The sequence below is a fragment of the Pipistrellus kuhlii genome, unplaced genomic scaffold, assembly GCF_014108245.1.
Source record: "Pipistrellus kuhlii isolate mPipKuh1 unplaced genomic scaffold, mPipKuh1.p scaffold_m20_p_50, whole genome shotgun sequence".
Taxonomy (NCBI): domain Eukaryota; kingdom Metazoa; phylum Chordata; class Mammalia; order Chiroptera; family Vespertilionidae; genus Pipistrellus; species Pipistrellus kuhlii.
In genome coordinates, this window is record NW_023425552.1 from 448,231 (window position 1) to 469,475 (window position 21,245).

At 47.8% G+C, this 21,245-nt stretch overlaps 1 protein-coding gene across 6 annotated transcripts; it reads left to right on the plus strand.

Moving 5' to 3' along the window:
• Positions 1-2,179: 2,179 nt before the first annotated feature.
• Positions 2,180-20,948, plus strand: PRC1 (protein regulator of cytokinesis 1). 6 transcript variants are annotated; one of them, XM_036415556.2, is made up of 15 exons: positions 2,180-2,341; positions 9,642-9,774; positions 9,915-10,037; positions 11,163-11,396; positions 11,475-11,645; positions 12,285-12,437; positions 13,735-13,882; positions 14,641-14,777; positions 15,100-15,195; positions 16,237-16,383; positions 16,481-16,591; positions 17,444-17,554; positions 18,353-18,529; positions 18,848-18,889; positions 20,302-20,948. In XM_036415556.2, exons 1-15 carry the CDS (start codon positions 2,331-2,333, stop codon positions 20,371-20,373), a joined length of 1,866 nt encoding a protein of 621 aa, XP_036271449.1. In that variant the 5' UTR covers positions 2,180-2,330; the 3' UTR covers positions 20,374-20,948. The 6 variants fall into 6 exon arrangements, with proteins under 6 accessions (XP_036271449.1, XP_036271450.1, XP_036271454.1 ...); XM_036415557.2 differs by having other exon boundaries at positions 18,851-18,889; XM_036415561.2 differs by having other exon boundaries at positions 18,353-18,452.
• The last annotated feature ends 297 nt before the right edge of the window (positions 20,949-21,245 follow it).

Sequence of the window (21,245 nt, forward strand, 5' to 3'; positions counted from 1 at the left end):
GCCTGCTCTGGGCCTCCCTGGAAACTCGCCCTTTGCTGAACCATCAAATGAGGACGTGGATCAGATCGATGATCAGTAAGCACCCTTCCACTTCTAAAATTCTGCAACTCCTTACGCATCAAAATGTGTCTGTTGCCCTAGCCCAGTGGTCAGCAAACTGTGGCTCCACGAGCCACATGCGGCTCTTTGGCCCCTTGAGTGTGGCTCTTCCACAAAATACTGCAGCCTAGGCGAGTCTATTCTGAAGAAGTGGCGTTAGAAGAAGTTTAAGGTTAAAAAATGTGGCTCTCCAAAGACATTTCAATCGTTGTCCTGTTGATATTTGGCTCTGTGGACTAATGAGTTTGCGGACCACTGCTATATAATAAAAAGCTAATATGCAATTTATCCCCTCGGGATTTCTGCCGACCAGGAGTTTGAGCGCCTTCTATGCCGTGCGCTGACCGCTAGGGGGCGGAACAAAGAAAGGCCCCGGGTGGGCCCTGATCATTGGCTAGGCCTAGGGATGCTACCTGTGCACAAATTTCATACACTGGGCCTCTAGTGAATAGCTAAACCTCTCTGGAAAGAGCGTTCAGTAGTTACACTTGTAGGAATCAACCTTAGAACAATACATGGTGCAAAGATTTATGTCTGAAGACGTTTATTTGTAAAAACTGCAATCTAAGTACCCATCAACACAAAATAGCTGAATTATGAGATATCCAGATGCCAGGATATTGTGCAACCAAAAATCACTGAAGAAAACTGGTAAATCTTTTTGAGAATGTTCCCTGGCTCTGTCAAATAGGGGTCATATTCACTGAATGGAATTGTGGTGATTAAAGGGGATAACTGGTCTAGAAAGTTCCTGGCCCTGAGCAGGGTTCCACTTTTTCCTACATCTGGGAAATATTGCCTCCGAAGATCAGTTCCCAGGCTCGCTGCTCAGATGAGCGAGGCTAGGAAAGCCCTTTCTAGTAACGGGCTCCGGCCACACCCAGCTGCTGTGGGAGGGAAGCGTTTATGGGCAGCGCCTGGGCAGTCGGCTCGCTGATGCACTTGGAATCAAACCTTCAGGGAGCCCTGGTTGGCATCTCAGTTGGTTAGAGCTTAGCCCCTATCTGCCAGGGCGTGGTTGGATCTCTGTTTAGGGCACACACAAGAAGCTACCAATGAATGCACAACTATGAATGAATCCACGTTTCTCTAGCTCCCGGTAAATATAAATAAAAAACCGCCCTGGTCGGTGGCTCAGTTAGTTAGAGCTTGCGTGATACACCAAAAGGTTGTGGGTGGATTCCATTCACAGTCAGGGCACAGCCTAGAATGCAGGTTTGATTCCCTGTCCGGTGCCCTATTGAGCTCTTTCCCTTCTTCTCTCTAAAAATCTATTTTTAATTTTTATTTATTTTTAAATATATTTTATTGATTTTTCACAGAGAGGAAGGGAGAGGGGTAGAGAGCTAGAAACATCGATGAGAGAGAAACATCGACCAGCTGCCTCCTGCACACCCCCCACTAGGGATGTGCCCTCAACCAATGTACATGCCCTTGACCGGAATCGAAACTGGGACTTTCCAGTCCGCAGACCGACGCTCTATCCACTGAGCCAAACCGGTTTCGGCATATTTTTTTATATTTTTTAAAATATATTTATTGATTTCAGAGAGGAAGGGAGAGGGAGAGAGACAGAAACATCAATGATGAGAGAGAATCACTGACTGGCTGCCTCCTGCCTGCACATCCCACTGGGGACTGAGCCTGCAACTCAGGCATGCACCCCTGGCCGGAATCGAACCCGGGACCCCTCAGTCCACTGGCTGACGCTCTATGCACTAAGCCAAACCAGCCAGGGCAAAAAATAAATTTATTTTTAATTCAATCTTTGTTGTTGAAAGTATTGCATTTGTCCCCTTTAAAAATCAATTTTAAAAAATATCCTGTGGTGATGATTAAACAACAAAAAATTCAAAACAAAACCGTCCCAGGGTTGGGGCAGGGCCGGCTACTCCAGAGCGCCCCCAGTGGCCGAGCGAGGAAAGCGCCCCGCCCTCGGGCGTGGCCGATCGCGCTGGAGGAGGCGAACCCAAGCTCCGCATCCGTGCAGCTCTCGCGACACTCTGCTGGGGCCGTGGGGGCGGGGTTTCGCGAGGAGCGACAGGCCGGAGCACCAATCGCAGGCCCGTTCCCGCCACGGTGCTTGGTTTGAAATCCCGCGGGTGCCTAACGGCTCGCGAAGTTGGCAGATCCCGTGCGAGCCGGTGTCGGGAGCGGGTCGCGGCGCTCGGTTCCGGGTGGAGTCGGTCGGGGAACCTCGCCTTCCGTCCGGTGACCGGGAGACTTCCATCATGAGGAGAAGGTGCGGGCTGTGTGGGGGAGTCGGGGACGCCCGTCCCGGGTGCCGGGCCGGTGGGGGGGCTTCCAGAGGGTGTCACCTCGGCCCGCGCTCGGGTGAGGCCGGGGCGCGGCCGGGCAGGGCCGGCGGCGGGCGACGCGCGGGTAGCGGGCCCGGCTGGGCGGAGGCCACCCCGGACCCGGACGCCCGTGTTGTCTCCGTTCCTCGGGCTCCGTTTCGTCGGACTTGAACGGAAAGGGAGCTTGGGGTCCTCGCAAGTGAAGGAACTCCGTGTGGGGTTCCCCTTCCGGTCGTTTTAACGACTCGGCGCCGGGGGAGGAGGCCCGACTGGGGGGTCGGGACCCTCGGCGTCACCCTGTCATGGACCAGCCTGTGACTTGGGGCCGGAGGGGAACGTGGCTTCTCGCCTTTTAAGATAAACGTTCCCCGCCCTCGCCGGTTTGGTTGGGCGGATAGTAGAGCGTCGGCCTTGGCACTGGTCCCGGGTTCGATTCCCCGGCCAAGGGCACCTGCCCGGGGTGCGGGCTGGACCCCTCCCCAGTGCGGGGCGTGCAGGAGGCAGCTGGTCAGTGTGATGGTCTGTCTTCATGGATGTTTCTCTCTCTCTCCCTCTCCCTTCCTCTCTGAAATTATATATATTTTAAATTTATACATATATAAATACATAAATCTTTTTAAATTAGCCTTATCGATGTCTTATTGAAATGTGTGTGTGTGTGTGTGTGTGTGTATATATATATATATATTTTTTTTTAATTAGCCTTATCCATGTCTTATTATTTCAATAAGAAGACATGGATAAGGCTAATTTTAAAAGTTTTATATATATATATTTCATAAAAAGACATGGATAAGGCTAATTTAAAAAGGCATGTGTATATACATATTTCAATAAGACATGCATAAGGCTAATTTAAAAAGTTTTATATATATATGTTTATATATACATATATATATTTCAGTAAGAAGACATGCATAAGGCTAATTTAGAAAGCTGTACTTTAAAATGCATAAATAAATAAAATGAAAGTTACACGACAATTTGATATTACAGTAAGCAGGTCCCCTCCTCGGGGCTCCCAGCCCGATGTTCTGGGCGCTGGCTCTGCTCCCAGGGGACGTCCCATGGGTTGTGGGTGGCGGGGCGGGCCGGGCCCAGCCCCGCAGGCCACTCTGGGCACCGCCTGGCACCGGCTGCGTCTCGCTTCCCAGCCACGCCTCTCACCAGGTGCGACCATTCACCTGCTCTCCCTGGGAGAACTGACCTCCCACTTGGCCACCTCTGCCCCTGCAGCGTCCCCCCTCCCTCTGCAGCGGGCATACTGCTCCCTGGGCTCCTGCTGTGGGTGTGTGTTGGGGGTGGGGGGGTGTTATTTCTTTCCCGGCTCCCCACTACGGGGCCTGCGAGGCCTCCCCTAGCCTTGAAGGGGCCAGAGCCCCATCTCTCTGACCAGCGGCAGCAGCAGGTGTGGCCCATGGATGGGGCTGGTCGGCCCCGGATGCCCCAGACCACCTGCGTCTCACCAGGTGCCGCTCACACCCTCTCCCCTGCCCCCCTGGCCCCTGCGCTAGGCTGGGCAGCCCCCTGTGAACATAGGGGTGTTTATGTCCTTTCTGATTGGTGTTTCTAATTTTTGGGGATACGTTTCTAGAAGTGGAGTTACTGGGTCAAACGGGAGTTCCGTCTTTAATTGCTTTAAGGAAGTCCATGCTGTTTCCGCACAAGTGGTTGCACCAGTCTGCATGCCCACCAGCAGTGCGCGAGGCTTCCTTTGTCACTGCATCCTCGCCAGCACTTGGTGTTTGTTTGATGATAGCCGTTTTGACAGGTGTCATTTCATTGTCATTTTGATTTGCCTCTCTCAGATGATTAGTGACTTTGAGCATGTTTGCACACGTCTCTTGGCCTTCTGTATGTCCTCTTTCGCAAAGTGTCAGTTCTTTGCCCATATTTTTATTGGATTATTAATCTTTTAAGTTGTATGAGTTCCCTTTAAATATTGGAGATTAAACCCTTATCGGATATAACATTGGCAAATGTGTTCTCCCCTTGCTTTCTTGTTTTGTTGATGGTTTCTTTGCTGTGCAGAAGCGTTTTATTTTGATGTTGTCCCATTTGTTTATTTTCTCCTTAGTTTTCCCCTGCCTTAGGAGCTATATATAAAGTTATTGCTACGACATATGTCTGAATGCCTATGGATTCTTCTAAGATTTTTATGGTTTCCTGTGTTACATTTAAGTCCTTTATCTATTTTGAGTTTATTTTTGTGTATGGTGTAAGTTAGTGATCTAGTTTCACATTTTTTATTTTTATTTTTTGCATGTGTCCAATTTTTCCAACTTCATTTATGGAAGAGACTTAGCTTTTTTAAAATATATATATTTTATTGATTTTTTTACAGAGAGGGAGAGGGAGAGAGAGTTAGAAACATCTATGAGAGAGAAACAACAATCAGCTGCCTCCTGCACACCCCCTACTGGAGATGTGCCTGCAACCAAGGTACATGCCCTTGACCGGAATCGAACCTGGGACCCTTGAGTCCGGAGGCCCACGCTCTATCCACTGAGCTAAACTGGTTAGGGCAAGGAAGAGAATATCTTGCCTCCATTGTATGGTCCTTTGTCAAATAATAATTGAGCATAATGGCTTTGGTTGTTTTCTGGATTCTCTGTTCTGTTCCATTTGGTCTATATGTCTGTTTTTGTGCCAGTACCAGGCAGTTTTGAAAACAGTGACTTTGTAAGATAGCTTAATATCTGGTATTGTGATTCCTCCAACTTTGTTCTTCCTTCTCAGGATTGCTTCGGCTAGCCAGGGTATTTTTTTATTCCAGATAATTTTTGGAGGGTTTGTTCTAGATCTGTGAGATATTGCATCGTTATCTTGTGGGAACCCCTTTCACGCCCTGCGTGGTTCAGGGTGCAGGTTCAGGGTTCGGGTCCTAAAGGAGGCCAGGCCGCACACAAATGAAAGAAACGAGAAATGTATTAATTTGGGAAATGGGGGTCAGGTGGAAGCCCAAGAGAGGACTACAACCCACTCTGGCCTTGCCATCCCTTTTATTAAGATTATGGGATGCACCCATAGCCTTTAGGCAGGCAATTCCAATCATAGTCAATCAGCAGGAATTTACACAGGACTAACAGGTCGAGGCTGCTTCGGCTACAAATGTCTCAGCTAAACAGTGAGTGATTAGCTCTGACCTTCCAGAGCTTCCAAGATTAACCAGCTTTCCCATTCCTTGTCCACACCTTTCTGCTAGTGGGACAATGACCGGTTTCCAACAGTAGCTTCGTGGGGATTGCACTGAATCTATAGGTTGCTTTGGGTAGTATGGACATTTTAATGACGTTGATTCTACCAACCCATGAACACTTTATATTTTTCCATTTGTTTATGTCTTCCTCTATCTTTTTTTAACGTCCTATAGTTTTCCAAAAACAGGTCTCTTACCTCCTTTGTTAAGTTTATTCTTAGGTATTTTAATTTTTTTGTTTCAACGGTAAATGGGACTTAAAAATTTTTTTTTTTAGTTTCCCTTCCTGTGAGTTCATTATTGGTGTGTAAAAAAAGCCATAGAGTTCTGGGTATTAATTTTGTATCCTGCTACATTGCTGAATTTATTAAGTCTAGTAATTTTTTGATGGAGTCTTTGGGGTTTTCTATGTACAATGTCATGTCATCTGCGAATAATGACAGTTTTACTTCTTTTCCAACTTGAATTCCTTTTATTTCTTCTTCTTATCTGATCGCTATGTCTAGCACTTCCAATATGATGTCAAACAGGAGTGGGGAGAGTGGGCAGCCCTTCTTGTTCCTGTTCTAGGGGGAATGGTTTTAGTTTTTGCCCATTGAGTATGATGTTGGCTGTAAATTTGTCATACATGGCCTTTATCATGTTGCTATATGCTCCCTGTGTTCCCACTTTGCTGAGAGTTTTTATCAAAAATGGGTGTTGGGTTTTGTCGAATGCTTTTTCTGCGTCTATTGACATGGTCATGTGATTTTTGTCCTTCAGTTTGTTTATGTGATGTATCACATTTATTGATTTGCAAGTATTGTATCAGCCTTGCACCCCTGGAATAAATCCCACTTGATCATGGTGTATGACTGATATTGCTGGATGCCATTTGTTAGTGTGTTATTGAGGATTTTAGCATTTGTGTTCATTAGGGATATTGGCCTGTAATTCTCTTTCTTTGCAGTGTCTTTATCTGGTTTTGAAATTAGGATAATGCTGGCCTCATAAAAAGAGTTTGGAGTGTTCCTTCTTCCTCTTGGATTTTCTGAAATAGTTTGAGGAGTATTGGTGTGAGTTCTTTGAATGTTTGGTAAAAGTCCCCCATGAAGCCATTGGGACTTGGGCTTTTGTTTGGTGGAGTTTTTTGATTTCTGCTTCTATTTCCTCAGTTGTTACTGGCCTATTCAGGTTTCTTTTTATTCTTCATGATTTAGTTTTAGGAGATTGTATTTTTGTAGAAATATGTCTCTTTCGTCCACATTGTCCAGCTTGTTGGCATGTAGTTGTTCATAGTGTTTGCTCACAGTCCTTTGGATTTCTGTGGTGTCAGTGTTACTTCTCCACTTCATTTTCTGGTTTTATTTATTTGGTCCCCTCTCTTTCTTGATGAGGCTGGCTAATGGTTTATCAATTCTGTTTATTCTTTCAAAGAACCAGCCCTTGGTTTCACGGATTTTTATTTTATTATTATTATTTTTTTAGTCTCTATGGTACTTATTTCTGCTCGAATCTTTACTATTTCCTTCCTTCTACTTGTTCTGGGTTTTTCTTATTATTCTCTTTCTATTATAGTTCTTTAAGTTGTAGGGTTAAATAGTTTATTGCCTGTTTGTTTGTTTTGAGGAATTCTGTAGTGCTATGAACTTCCCTCAGAGGGCTGCTTTTGCTGTGTCCCAGAGAGTTGGAGTTGTTATATGTTCCATTTTCATTTGTTTTCAGGAACTTTTTTACTTTTTCTTGATCTCATTGGTAACCATTCACTGTTTAATAACATGCTATTTAGTCTCCATGTTTTAGATGTTTTGGGGCGTTTTCACTGTAGTTGATTTTATTCTACTATGATACCATCTTCAACTTATAGAGCACATGTGTCAAACACAAGGCCCGCGGGCCAAATCCGTCCCGCCAGGCCTTGCAATGTGGCCCGCACCGCGCTGTCATCACTGCACTCTGCTGCGTTTCCATCACAATGACAGTTTATGACTGTTCAGTAAACCATTCGGCCCGCGATTTAGGCTGGATTTTAGATTTTGGCCCCTTCTCTGATTGAGTTCGACACCCCTATTATAGAGGCTTGTTTTGTGTTCTAACATGAGGTCTATCTTTGTGAATGATCCATGTGCTCTTGAGAAGAATGTATATTCTGCTGCATTGGGGAGAAATGTTCTATAAATGTCAATTAAATCCATCTGATCCATTGTGTCATTTAGAGTCGCTGTTTCCTTGTTAAGTTTTTGTCTGGAAGATCTATCCAGTGAAGTCAGAAGGGTGTTAAAAGTCCCCTACTATGACTGTATAGTTGTCAATTTCTCCGTTAAAGTCCTCTAGAAGTTTTGTTGTTTTTTGTGTTTGTTTGTTTTTAATATATTTAGGTGTGCCTCCATTGGGTGCATATATATTTACCAGAGTTATATCCTCTTGTTGGGTCGATCCCTTTAGTATTATGTGGTGACCTTTGTTGTCTCTTGTGATGGCCTTCATTTTAAAGTCTATTTTGTCAGATATGAGTATTGCTACTCCAGCTTTTTTTTCTTTTCCATTTGCATGGGAAAAAATTTCCTATCCCTTCACTCTCATCCTGTGTGTGTCTTTTGTTTCAAGGTATGTCTCTTGGAGACAGCATATAGTTGTGTCATGTTTTTGTATCTACTCAGCTACCCTACACCTTTTGACTGGAGTATGTAATCCGTTTACACTTAGGTTTATTTTTGAGAGGTACTTATTTATTGCCATTTTAATTCTGTATGGCTAGGTAATTCTATTCTCATTACAGCAATCCTTTTAGCGTTTCTTGTAATGCTGGCTTGGTGGTGATGAACTCCTTTAACCTTTTTTGTCTGGGAAGCTCTGTATTTGACTGTCTATTTTGAATGATAACCTTGCTGGGTATAGTAATCTTGGTCTCAGATCCTTGCTTTCCCTTATGTTGAGTACTTCATGCCATTTCCTTCTGGCCTATTGAGTTTCTGCTGAGTTAGTTTGTTTGGTGTCAGCCTTATGGGAAGTCCTTTATAGGTAACAGTTTTCTCTTGCTGCCTTTTAGATGCTCTTGTCTTTACTTTTTGGATTTGAATTATTATGTGTCTGGGCGTGGGCCTGTTTGGGTTCTTGTTTAGGGTTCTCCGTGCCTCCTGCACTAATGTGACTTTTTCCTTTACCAGGTTAGGCAGGATTTCTGCCATTATTTCTTCAAACACCTTCTCTCTGTCTGTCTCCCTTTCTGCCTCTTCCGGCATGCCTGCTATTCTAATATTGTTACATTTCACATTATCCCACAGCTCCCTTAAGCTCTCCTGTTTTTTTCTTTTTGGTTCTCTGATTGAGTAATATTTTCAACTCTGTCTTCTAATTCACTAATTTGATCCTCAGCTTCCCCTAATCTGCTGTGTATTCCTTCCAATGTGTTCTTTATTTGTTATGTTATTCTTTATCTCAGACTGTACTTTTTTCATTGTTACTGCCAGTATATCTTTTTTCATGCTGTTGAGCATTTTTACCATCATTATTCTGAACTCTGATTCAGATAAATTTCTTATCTCTGCTTCATTTATCTCTTCTTCTGGAGAATTCTCTTTCATTTGGGGTGTGTTTGTTTGTCTCCATGTGGCTTTCTGTTTGGGGTTTGTGCCTATGTATTAGGTAGATCCTAAACATGTCAAACTCAAAGGCTAACGAGTCAAATGAGGCATGCAACCTGTGGGCTGAGAGTTTGACATGCTTGCTCTGCACCTCAATCTCTAGTGCAGGACAGGCCCCCTCCCTCCCTCCCCCCCCCCCCCCCGAGAGAGAGAGAGAGAGAGAGAGAGAGAGAGAGAGAGAGAGAGAGAGAGAGAGAGAGAGAATGGAGAGGAGGGGAGAGGGAGAAAAACATTGATGTGAAAGGGAAACATCACTTGGTTACACTGTACCCTTGCCTGGGAATAAAGGGGAATTGAACCCGAGGCTCTTTGGTCTGTGATGCAATGCTCTAACCACTGAGCAAACCAGCCAGGGCGGTAACTATTTCTCTTAGTATGTCAGAGGTAGTGGCTCACTCAGCTGGTTTCCCGTTTGCTTTGCAGTGAGGTGATTGCGGAGGACTCCATACTGTGTCTCCAGAAAGCCCTGAGTCACCTTCGGGAGATATGGGAACTGATTGGGATTCCCGAGGACCAGCGGCTACAGAGAACCCAGGTGGTGCACAAGCATATCAAGGTGAGCTTCGTGCTGGTGCCTTGGCAGGAGGACACGGGTCTTACATTTTTGAAACGATTGGTGTTTGGGTGTTACTTGTTGTTTGGGGTTTTTTCCCCCCCTTAGTCCCAGGTTTTATGGGGCTGTCTTCCCTTTGGTAGGACCTCCTGGACATGATGATTGCTGAAGAGGAAAGTCTGAAGGAAAGGCTCATTAAAAGCATAGGCAACTGTCAAAAAGAGTTGGCTGTCCTGTGCAGCGAGTTGCATGTTGAGCCATTTCAGGTACACAGGGTCTGGGCTCCTGTTTGGGTCTGAGATTGAGGCAGGAGCTTTGCCTTTAGGCTGAGTGGAGGGTTTCTGTATCAGGGTGGTCTTGGACACGAGAAGTTGGGGAAATGTGCTGACTAGCCAACCAGTTCCAGCAGACATTTTTAATTTTTTTATTTTTTATTGATTTCAGAGAGGAAGGAAGAGGGAGAGAGAGAAACACCCATGATGAGAGAGAGTCACGGATCGGCTGCGTCCTGCAAGTCCCCCACTGGGGATCCAGCCCACAACCTGGTCATGTGCCCTTGAGCGCCCCAGGCCGACGCTCTAGCCACTGAGCCACACCAGCCAGGGCCCAGCAGGCATTTTTACTGCCATAAAGAGTTGCCCCGTTGAGAGGTGAAGCAGCTAATTTCTTTTTTTGAGAGTTTGTTTATTAAAGCTGGGGACCTCAAAACAAGGAAGGGCCTAGGATAGAAGAAATAGGAGAGAGTCTCACGGGAGCTGTTTTGGGAAGTTAGAGAAAAGGGGGCCATGGAGACAGGTGCAGGGGGTCGGCCCGGGACAAGACCCTGCCCATCGCTCCCCTGATTGTAAGTCTCCTGGGCACTCAGAGTCCGGAGAGGCCCCCGGAGGGGGAGGGGGAGGCGTGGCTGTGCTCCCAGGAGGGGCAGCTTGCCAGGGTGAATCCGCTATGAGTGTTGGCAGTACTTTAGTCTAAAACACTTCCTCCTGCTATCTGTCTGTGAGGCATATACTACAACTTTTTATTTTATTTTATTTTTTTAATATATTTTATTGATTTTTTACAGAGAGGAAGAGAGGGGGTCAGAGAGTCAGAAACATCGATGAGAGAGAGTCATCCATCAGCTGCCTCTTGCACACCCCCCACCGGGGATGTTCCCGCAACCAAGGTACATGCCCTTGACCGGAATCAAACCCCGGGACCTTTCAGTCCACAGGCTGACGCTCTATCCACTGAGCCACACCAGTTTCGGCTCAACTTTTTATTTTTAACTCTCAGGAAAAGTTAGGCAGAGATGATACTGTGCCATGGACTGATGTATTTGTCAGTCGTCCTACTCTTCCTTTGAGGAAATGCACTTGGAACTTGTAACAGTGGTACATCCTCTCCTACAGGAGGAAGGAGAGCCGACCATCTTGCAACTCGAAAAAGACCTGCGCACTCAGGTGGAGCTGATGCGCAAACAGAAAAAGGACAGGAAACGGGAACTGAAGCTGCTTACGGAACAGGATCAAGAGCTGTGTGAAGTGCTCTGCGTGCCGCCATATGACATCGACAGCGATGCTGTTCCCAGCCTGGAGGAGCTGAACCAGTTCAGACAGCATCTGGCAACTCTGAGGGAAACAAAGGTACACCCCTCGCCTCCATACTTCCTGAAAGTCAGTTTGACTTCCCTGTGGGCGTCCTCTGATCATTCGATTTTACAGGCGTCTCGGCGTGAGGAGTTTGTCACCATCAAAAGACAGATCATACTGTGCATGGAAGAGTTAGATCACACCCCAGATACAAGCTTCGAGCGAGATGTGGTGTGCGAAGATGAAGATGCCTTTTGTCTGTCTTTGGAAAACATTGCAGCGCTACAGAAGTTGCTACAGCAGGTAACGGCCATTCCGAACATGGCCTGTGATCTCGTCTCCATCGTTTCCAGCAATTTGAAAAAAAGGGACAGTTTTTTCCCCCCTGCAGTGTTTTTTAGGACCCAGTGTAGGTTAAGAGAATGAGGAAGGGAGAATGAAGATAGTATATGATATACAAACATGATTTTTTATTATTTTATTTATTTATTTATTTTTAAATTAAATAATTATCTGTACATATTTTAACATTGCCCCCCCCCCCATACATACAAACATGATTTTTTAAAGCGAAAAATATATATGTTGCTCTAAGAATATGAAATTGAAATGGTGGATGAAATAATACTCATTGAATTAGTGTTTAGTTGAAAAAAATTTTTAATCTTTATTGTTGAAATTATTACAGGTGTCCCTCTTTTTTCCCCTATTACCCTTCTCCATTAGAAAAAAAATTTATTTCAAAATTTGCATCCTAATTCTTGGGGTGTGAGATCCTGCTGTAAATGACAGGCTTAAGTTTGTGTTCAGAAGTCATGAAAACACCTCTTCACAGTCTTATAACAGTACTTACTCTGCATCGGGTCCAGATACTGCTTTCTGGGAGGCCAGAGAGCTAGCCTCGGCTGCTGCCTTCGCAGTAACCACTGTCTCCTTCCACAGCTGCAAGTGTGGAAATCACAGAACGAAGAAGTGTGTGAGGGGCTGCGGGCTCAGATCCGGGAGCTGTGGGACAGGCTGCAAATACCTGAAGAAGAGAGAGAAGCTGTTGAGGCCATGGCCATGACTGGGTCGAAGGCCAAAGTTAAGAAAGCGGTAGGAAACGCATAGGGTGTGGGTCCGTAGTCTCTGCAGGCATTTTTGTGTCTGATCTCATGTCTTTATCAATGTCTGCCTTGAACAAGTCTCTTTGTCGTTGTTAATCCTCACCCGAGGATATTTTCTCAATTGATTTTTAGAGAGTAGAAGGGAGAGAGAGGAACATTGATGTGATACAGACATGAATTAGTTGCCTTCACATGCACCCTGACAGACTGGGGATCAAACCAGCAACGCAGGCACCTGCTTTTGACCAGGAATCAAATCTGAGACCCCTTCGGTGCATAGGCTAATGCTCTGACCACTGAGCACACTGGCCAGGGCGAGCAAGTCTATTTTAAACTCAGCATTAGAAAAAGGTGGCAGTAACCCACTTATCTTTTATCTTCCTGTACCTTTCTTTTTTAAAAAATATATTTTATTGAATTTTTACAGAGAGGAGGAGAGAGGGATAGAGAGCTATTATAGAAACGTCGATGAGAGAGAAACATCGACCAGCTGCCTCTTGCACACCCCCTACTGGGGATGTGCTCGCAGCTAATGTACATGCCCTTGACCAGAATCGAACCCGGGACCTTGCAGTCCGCAGACCGACGCTCTATCCGCTGAGCCAAACCGGTTTCGGCTTTCTGTACCATTCTTAGGTTTCTGGCTCCTTTGATAGCATTGTGAGAGTGTCCACTTACCCCTGTGATTTTGTGCAATAATTTTATTTAAAAAGGAAAATTCTGCTCTAGCCAGATTGGCTCAGTAGATAGAGCGTCGGCCTGCGAACCAAAGGGTCCCGGTTTGATTCTGGTCAGGAGCATGCACCTTGGTTGCGGGCTCCTCCCCGGCCCAGGCCTCATCGGGGCTATGCAGGAGGCAACCCAATCGATGTGTTTCTCTCCCATCAGTGTTTCTCTGTCTTTCCCTCTCCTTTCACTCTCCCTTAAAAAAAAAAAAAAGGATGGAAAATATCCTTGGCCCTAACCAGTTGGGCTCGGTGGATAGAGGGTCAGTCTGCTGACTGAAGGGTCCCGGGTTCAATTCCAGTCAAGGGCACATGCCCGGGTTTCGGGCTCAATCCCCGTTAGGAGGTGTGCAGGAGGCAGCTGATCAAGGTTTCTCTCTCATCATTGGTGTTTCTGTCTCTCGCTCCCTCTCGCTTTCTCTCTGAAATCAATAAAAATATATATTTTTAAAATATCCTTGGGTGAGGATTAACAAAAATAAATAAATAAAAATGGAAAACTTTTGCAAAGCTCTGAATGTAATGTAGAACAAGCACCTTGACCAGATATCTGCGTTTCAGCTGCAATTGGAAGTGGATCGCTTGGAGGAACTGAAAATGCAAAACATGAAGAAAGTGATTGAGGCGATACGTGTGGAGCTGGCCAAGTACTGGGACCAGTGTTTCTACAGCCAGGAGCAGAGGCAGGCGTTCGCTGCGTACTATGACGGTCAGTACCGGAGCGCTGGCCTTTATATTTACATATACTTGTAAAGAAGTGCAGGTGTCACCAGAAAGTTTCCTCTGCTGAGCAGATAAAACTGCCTTCTCAAGCCTTTCACCATGAGTTGCCATTGCTGCATCAGTGAGCATTTGCAGATGCTTCTGGGAAATAAGGGATGTCTTGATCTCTGAAGCAGCTTATCACTGTAGCCTGCGGATGTGACGCTCAGGTTTATCAGCGCTTGGTGTATGCCAGGTGCAATGGCAAACTTAGCAATAACATCTCAATCTCAAGTGAAGAGATGAAGACACAAAGGTGCATAACTGTTGAGCAACTTGAAGCAGAGGCACATTTAAGGCCACAGAGTCTGACCCCGGAGCCCACAGAATTGTAGTCTGACCTGAACTGAGTATAAAGATGAGGTTACCTTCCAGATTCCACACTGGGGACATGCTCTGGGACCCACACCACTCCTGAGCAGGGTGGAAACGAAAGGTATGAAAGAAAGCTAAGAGAAGCGAGAGATGACACAGAGGTTTGCGAATCTTAGTCATTTTAGTCCCCACGTCAGGTCCTTACTCCATGGTCCCTCCGGGCTCATGGTGCCAAACCCGATTTTTATTATCCACAAGGTGTACTTATTCATGGAGCATTTTTACTATAGTGAAGAATAATCTAGTTCCAGCTTAGGGAATGAGGGGTTAGAAAGTAAGAAACTAAACGCTAGAGGGATTTTTGAAACCTCCTGGGCTTCTGTCTTGCAGAGGACTACACGGAAAGTCTGCTCCAGGCCCACGACGCTGAGGTGGTGCGGCTGAGAAACTACTTCGAGGTGCACAGAGAGCTCTTCGAAGGCGTGCAGAAGTGGGAGGAAAGCTGGAGGCTTTTCTTGGATTTTGAGGTACTGCCCTCACTTTCCTGTTTTCCTCAGGACAATGAAGTATTAAAGCCTGTCCTTGCCCTGGCCGGTTTGGCTCAGTGGATAGAGCATCGGCCTGCGGACCTAGGGAAGATCACTTAGGGAAACTTGTTTGTTTTTTTTTGTTTTTTTTTATAGACGCGTGAGGTGTGTGGGGAAGGTCTGCCACTTGCGTCTACAGATGCTTATGGCGTACAGTGGGTTAATAATCTACATCCGGGTATGACAGCAAGGAGTCCTAGCAGCAGTGATGGGTCTGACTGCCTGTCCCAGGGTTTACTCTGATTCAAATGTATTTCCACAGAGAAAAGCCTCTGATCCAAGTCGGTTTACAAATCGCGGAGGAAATCTTCTGAAGGAGGAGAAGCAGCGAGCCAGGCTCCAAAAAACACTCCCGAAGGTAATAGTGGCAATGGTCTGGTGCTTGGCTACAAAACACCTCACTTCTTGTGGATTCTTTGCTTTGAATCATTTGCCCCAAGCTTCTCTTTCAAAGGATAAGGAACGCTGGGCTGTATGTCAGTCCGTTCAGCCGATAACACAGAGCAAGCTCTTTATCTGAGCAAGTTCTGTGGGCTCAAGTATCTTCCCTATCTTAATAATAATAATAATAATAATAGTAGTAGTATATACTGAACGAAGGGCCAGGTAATATTCCAAGTGCTTCCCCTTTTTGCAGAAGGAAAGGGGCGCTGGGAAGTTACGGAGTTCGCCCACTTTTCACGGCTCCCAGGAGGCAGGCCCCAGGTCTGACCCAGACGGTGCTGCCCGCGCTGCACGCCGTCCCCTCACTTTCAGCACCAAAACCCGCGGCAGCGCCGGGCCTGTGTGCTGGGAGCACACCCTCCCTCGCCTTTGATTTCAGCTGCTCTGACATTTCCCCACATGGGTCCGGCTCCCCCGAGTCAGCCCGGTGATGCTCTGGGGAAGGAGTAATCATTTTTAGGGAAAATAATTTTCTTCAGGTCTGAAGTAAATAACACGTGCTTAGCCCTGACCGGTGTGGCTCAGTGGATAGAGTATCTGCCTGCGGACTGAAAGGTCCCAGGTTCGATTCCGGTCAAGGGCATGGACCTTGGTTGCAGGCACATCCCCAGTGGGGAGTGTCCAGGAAGCAGCTGATCAGTGATTCATAGATGTTTCTAACTCTTTTCCTCTCCATTCCTTTCTGTAAAAAAAATAAAATAGCCCTAACCAGTTTGGCCTAGTGGGTAAAGTGTCGACCTGCGGACTAAAAGGTCCAGGTTTGATTCCAGTCAAGGGCATGTGCCTTGGTTGCGGGCACATCCCCAGTGGGGAGTGTGCAGGAGGCAGCTGATGGATGTTTCTCTCTCATCGATGTTTCTGACTCTCTATTCCTCTCCCTTCCTCTCTGTAAAAAATCAATAAAATATATTTAAAAAAATAAAATAAAATAACATGTGCTTGTGTCTGGTCTCAGCTGGAAGAGGAATTGAAGGCCCAGATTGAAATGTGGGAACAGAAACACTCGACAGCCTTTGAGGTCCACGGGCAGAAATTCATGGAGTATGTGGCTGAGCAGTGGGAGATGCATCGGTTAGAGAAAGAGCGAGCCAAGCAGGAGCGGGTACGTGGGCCCCGTTTGGGAAGAGGGAAGGGGGGTCACGTGAGCGGCCCAGACCTGATCTCCCGGATGTGTCACTGTCGCTCTGACTGTCACACAGCAACTGAAGAACAAGAAGCAGACGGAGGCCGAGATGCTGTACGGCAGCACTCCCAGGACGCCCAACAAGCGGCGGGGACTGACGCCCACCACCCCGGGCAAAGTGCGCAGGGTAAGGGGCTCCCACCACTGCGGTGAGGCATGTGGAGGGCGGGCCACGCCGGCTCCTGCCATCTCTCCGGCAGGTTGTCCTGCAGGGATGGAGGGTCTTTGGAGACTTTCCGTTGAGTCCATTTGAGATTTACAATATATAAAACCATTTTAATTTTAATTTTTTATTACTTTTTTAAAAATCTGTTTTACTGATTTTTTTACAGAGAAGAAGGGAGAGGAATAGACAGGAACATCAATGAGAGAGAAACATCCATCAGCTGCCTCCTGCACACCCCCTACTGGGGATGTGCCTGCAACCAAGGGACATGCCCTTGACCGGGATCGAACCCGGGACCCTTCAGTCTGCAAGCCGACGCTCTATCCACTGAGCCAAACCCGTTTCGGCCCATAATTTCTTTCATTTAGCGTAATTTGGAGAGATGGATCATGGTGTCGCATGCATCAGAAGGTCATACTTTCTGTTGTTGAGCAGTTTCCACTGTATGACTTCACGCTTTGGCCTATCTATCCGCCTATCCGTGAATATTTTGGCTTGTTTCTGGTTGTTTGCTATTGCAGACAAAGCTGCTATAAATATTTATGTCTGAGTCTCTGTATGGAGCTGTGCTTTCCTTTCTCCTGGGCTGGGTCATATGATAGGTGTCTGTCTAATTTTAGAAACAGGTGATTATACCATTTTATAGTTCCATGTACTATACATAGATAGGCCTTGAACACTTTTCACAAGTTTCTTCAAAGCTCTTTATGGAAATGCATCTCTGTCAGTCTGCTGCCCAGACTCCTTTCTCTGAGTCTGGGGGTGGATGGCTGAGCTTGTTACCTGAATGTGTAACCTCTCTGTTCTCCTCAGCTGAACACCACCACCATGTCCAATGCCACGGCCAACAGCAGCATCCGGCCTGCCTTTGGGGGAACAGTCTACCGCTCCCCTGTGTCTCGACTCCCGCCTTCTGGCAGCAAGGTTAGTACGTTCTGCGGACAAGCCCGTCCCCAGCACCACCCCAGCCTGTTTATCCCGGGACCCTGCCTGCTGGTTCCGGTTTCTCAGACCCCCGGACTCAGTTATCACTGAGATGCTGCAGGTGGCAGCTGCAAGCTGGTTCATCTAGAACCGCATGAGAGAGAAAAGAGCGTGGCCAGGCGTCATGGGGAGCCCTGGGCTGGGGTCTCCAGGCTCAGTTCAGAGCCAGGGCTGCCGTGGCTGCTGAGCACGGGCCCTGCACGCGGGTCTCAGCCCTGACACGGCGTCAGCAGGCAGGCAGGTCCCCTTTAAGGAGACAGATGGGGAGTCTGTGCTGTGATGTGTTTTACAGATGATGCCCAAGATAGGTGTTCTGAAAATCATTAAGGGGTTGTTTTGTGTGTGTGTGTGTGTGTGTGTGTGTGTGTGTGTGTGTGTTTAAATATATTTTTTATTGATTTTTTACAGAGAGGAAGAGAGAGGGAGAGGGATAGAGTTAGAAACATCGACTAGAGAGAATCATCGATCAGCTGCCTCTTGCACAGCCCTTACTGGGAATGTGCCTGCAACCCTTGACCCGAATCGAACCCAGGACCTTTCAGTCCGCAGGCCAACGCTCTATCCAGTGAGCCAAACAAGTTTTGGCAAGACTTTTTATTGTTTGTTTTTTACATCAGAAGTGCTGTATCGGATTACCGACACATGAGTGATATTAAGATGGTATAGTGTGAGTGTGTGTGTGTGTGTGTGTGTGTGGCCGTTATAAGAGTACCATACCAATCGCTCCTTTCCCCGCAGCCAGTCCTCACTGCCACCTGCTCAGGGAAGAAAAACCCCCGTGCTGGTCGGTACGGAGCCGACAAGGAGAACATGGAGCTCAATGGCAGCCTGCTGAGCGGTGGGTACCCCGGCTCAGCCCCCCTCCAGCACAACTTCAGCATTAACTCTGTTGCCAGCACCTATTCTGAGTTTGCGGTAATTGACCTTTTCTCATATCTGCCAGTCTCTGGGAGCACACAGTTGGGGCAGTGGGCATCTTCCTATGGGGCCCGGGCTCTTAGCCGGGACAGCGTTTTGGAGGCTGAGAATCCCTTTCCCGCCTTGACCGTGGCCTGGGGTGGACCGGTTCTGGGAGGGGGTACGTAGGAAGTTGACAGCAGCAGCAGACATGTAACCTGGATCCTTCTGCTTAAGAAATACCACTCCCTGGCTGCAGGAGGCGACCCTTCGCATCCCTGCCCTGGTGCTCTCTTGGTGGAGTTCTTGGTAATTGTCTTAATTCTCTGTCCTTAGAAGGATCCGTCCCTCTCTGACAGCTCCGCTGGTGGGCTTCAGGTCTGTATGGCAGCCTCTGCATGTCCCACGTCCCTTCCTCAAGCCGGTCTGTCATCTGCTGGCTTCATTCCGATCTGGGCTCGGGGCTACACTAACCAGTAAGCGTCAGCTCTGCAGCCGCAGGCCTTTTTACAAAGGGGGCAGGCATTCCAGAGGCAGACGGCATGACCAGCCCCCGGCTCATTCCTGCGCCCTAACCTGCCCATTAACAAGCAGTCGCGTGCAGACGGAATTGGATTCTCAGCCCCCCATAGAGTCAGGCGTAGTTTTTGTATCGCGTTACTCACAACAGGAAGCTTTCACCGTCCCCATGGTGACGCCAGGGGCCCCCACGTGCTGGAAAGAATAGCTGTGGCCTGGGAGGGGAGCCCCAGCTGTGTGCTGCTTAGAACGAGGTGCTCGGCCTACGTGATGTTCTCCTGGAGTATGTGCCTTACTAACCCTCCGGGCTGGTGCCCCGTCTGTCCGCTCTGGGCTGGCCAACGCCATTTCCTCGCCTTTGCCTGTTCCTATCCCAGTGAGCTGCTAAAGGGATAGTCATTCCCCAGAATGCTCTTCAGCTCCTGTGGCCTCCATATTTGCCAGCACTTCCCTGCAGTGCCCTTTCCGGAAGGGGTGTGCCCTCTTCTCTCAGTGTCTTCCTGCTGAGAGGATGGGGCTGCCTTTCCCTCGGGGTTACGGGCTCAGGTGCCAGCTCGCTTCCTGCTGGGAGATGGAGAATGGCTACAGCTCACTCTGAGCCCTGAAGTTAGCTTCCTGTTCTGGCACTTCTTTCAAGTCACGTGATGGCTGTGGTTCTCCCTGGGTGCGCTCTGGCTCGCTGAATTCTGGACCGAGGGTCCAGGCGTCTCTCTTGGGCTTGCTCAGTCAAGCCCCACGTCACCCACTCGGAGCGCACCTGTCCCTGCTTCCTGTGGTCAGGCCTCAGGAGGTGCGTGTGGTTTTGGTGGCTGTGAGTGGCCGCGCTGCAGCCAGCAGACTAACCTCTACTAACTCCTGTCCTTGTCAAGGTCCTCTGTGCTCTCTCCTCCTCTGTACCATGTGCTCCAGCATGAGATCAGCTCACCAGGTTACAAGGCCCTCAGCCCCAGGGATTGGTAGATATGTGGTCTGGCCCTGGTTTTATAAAGGCCTCAGACGCCAGAGCTTGTTGCCAGCCCAGCTCAGCAACTCAGAGGGATCCCTCTTCCGTGGGGTTTAACAGGTGGACTGGCTGCGGGGAGGGTCACGTGCGTAGCCTATGACTAGTAGAACGGCGCTCGAAGTGCCTCCCGTTCGTTCCTAACAGCCTTGCTCTGCACCTGGGGCCGAGAAGCGGCCCTCAGGGGCCTCACGCTGACACTAACCCAGGCTGACGAGGGCGGGCATGCATGGAAGGGGATATTGCACTGACGGTGCTTATTTTCCCACAGCGAGAACTTTCAAAGGCCTCCAAATCTGACGCTACGTCCCGAATCCTCAATTCAACCAACATCCATCCCTAAGACGCCCTGACCAGCCAGCCGTGGCTTCCTGCGCCTAGCCTGGCGGCTCTCCTTCCTCTCCCGGCTGGGCCTGCTGGAAACCCTGGGCCGGCCCGCTACCACGGCCTGGCTTAGGGGTTGAAGCCCATCACAGGCCTGGCGGGTCCTTAGACACTTTGTTGGGGATCTAGAAGTTTGCACATGTCAGTCCTGGGGGCGCTGTTCCCACTGCTCTGTACCCAGTGGGGCCCCATCCCGAGCTACTAACCTACTGGTCACTACGATTCTCGCCGAAGCACTATTATTTATTCCTGCCCCCGCGCAGCCGCTGTCAGAGCACTAAGTGGCTCTCAGGCGTCAGTGTGGCTCGGGCTGCGCACGGGGCCTGCCGTCTTAGTCTGTGTATACTTGTCCTGTTGTAAAATATGTATTTTTAACAATAAAGCAGTGCGTGTGCTGCAAGATTACAAAAACGGTAGGTTGTGTTTTCCAGATTCCCCAAATAAGGTTTGTCGCTTTGGTCTGTGGAAGGCGGACATTTCTACTTCCCCTTGGAGATTTCTTTTTGTAATACTTAGTGTTTTGTGCATGTGTAAGTGAAGAGCATCTCCTCATCTGATAAAAAGGACTTAAAAATGTTTTCTGTTTTTATTTGGGGGGTGGGATTGAGAGAGAGAGAAACATCAATTTGTGGTTCCACCTATTTGTGCATTCTTGTATGTGCCCCCACTGGGGATTGAGCCAGCCACATTGGTGTATTGGGATGATTGAAGCTGCAACCAATGGGGCTACCTGGCCAGGGCTGGTCAAAACAGGATTGTGAGAGTAAAAAAGCTAAGTTTTTTTTTTTTTAATATATTTTATTGATTTTTTTACAGAGAGGAAGAGAGAGG

Coding starts and splice junctions, on each gene's coding strand:
- PRC1 (XM_036415556.2), top strand. Junction 9,775..9,914: donor TGGTGCACAAGCATATCAAG/GTGAGCTTCGTG, acceptor TCCCTTTGGTAG/GACCTCCTGGACATGATGAT. Junction 15,196..16,236: donor TCCAAAAAACACTCCCGAAG/GTAATAGTGGCA, acceptor GTCTGGTCTCAG/CTGGAAGAGGAATTGAAGGC.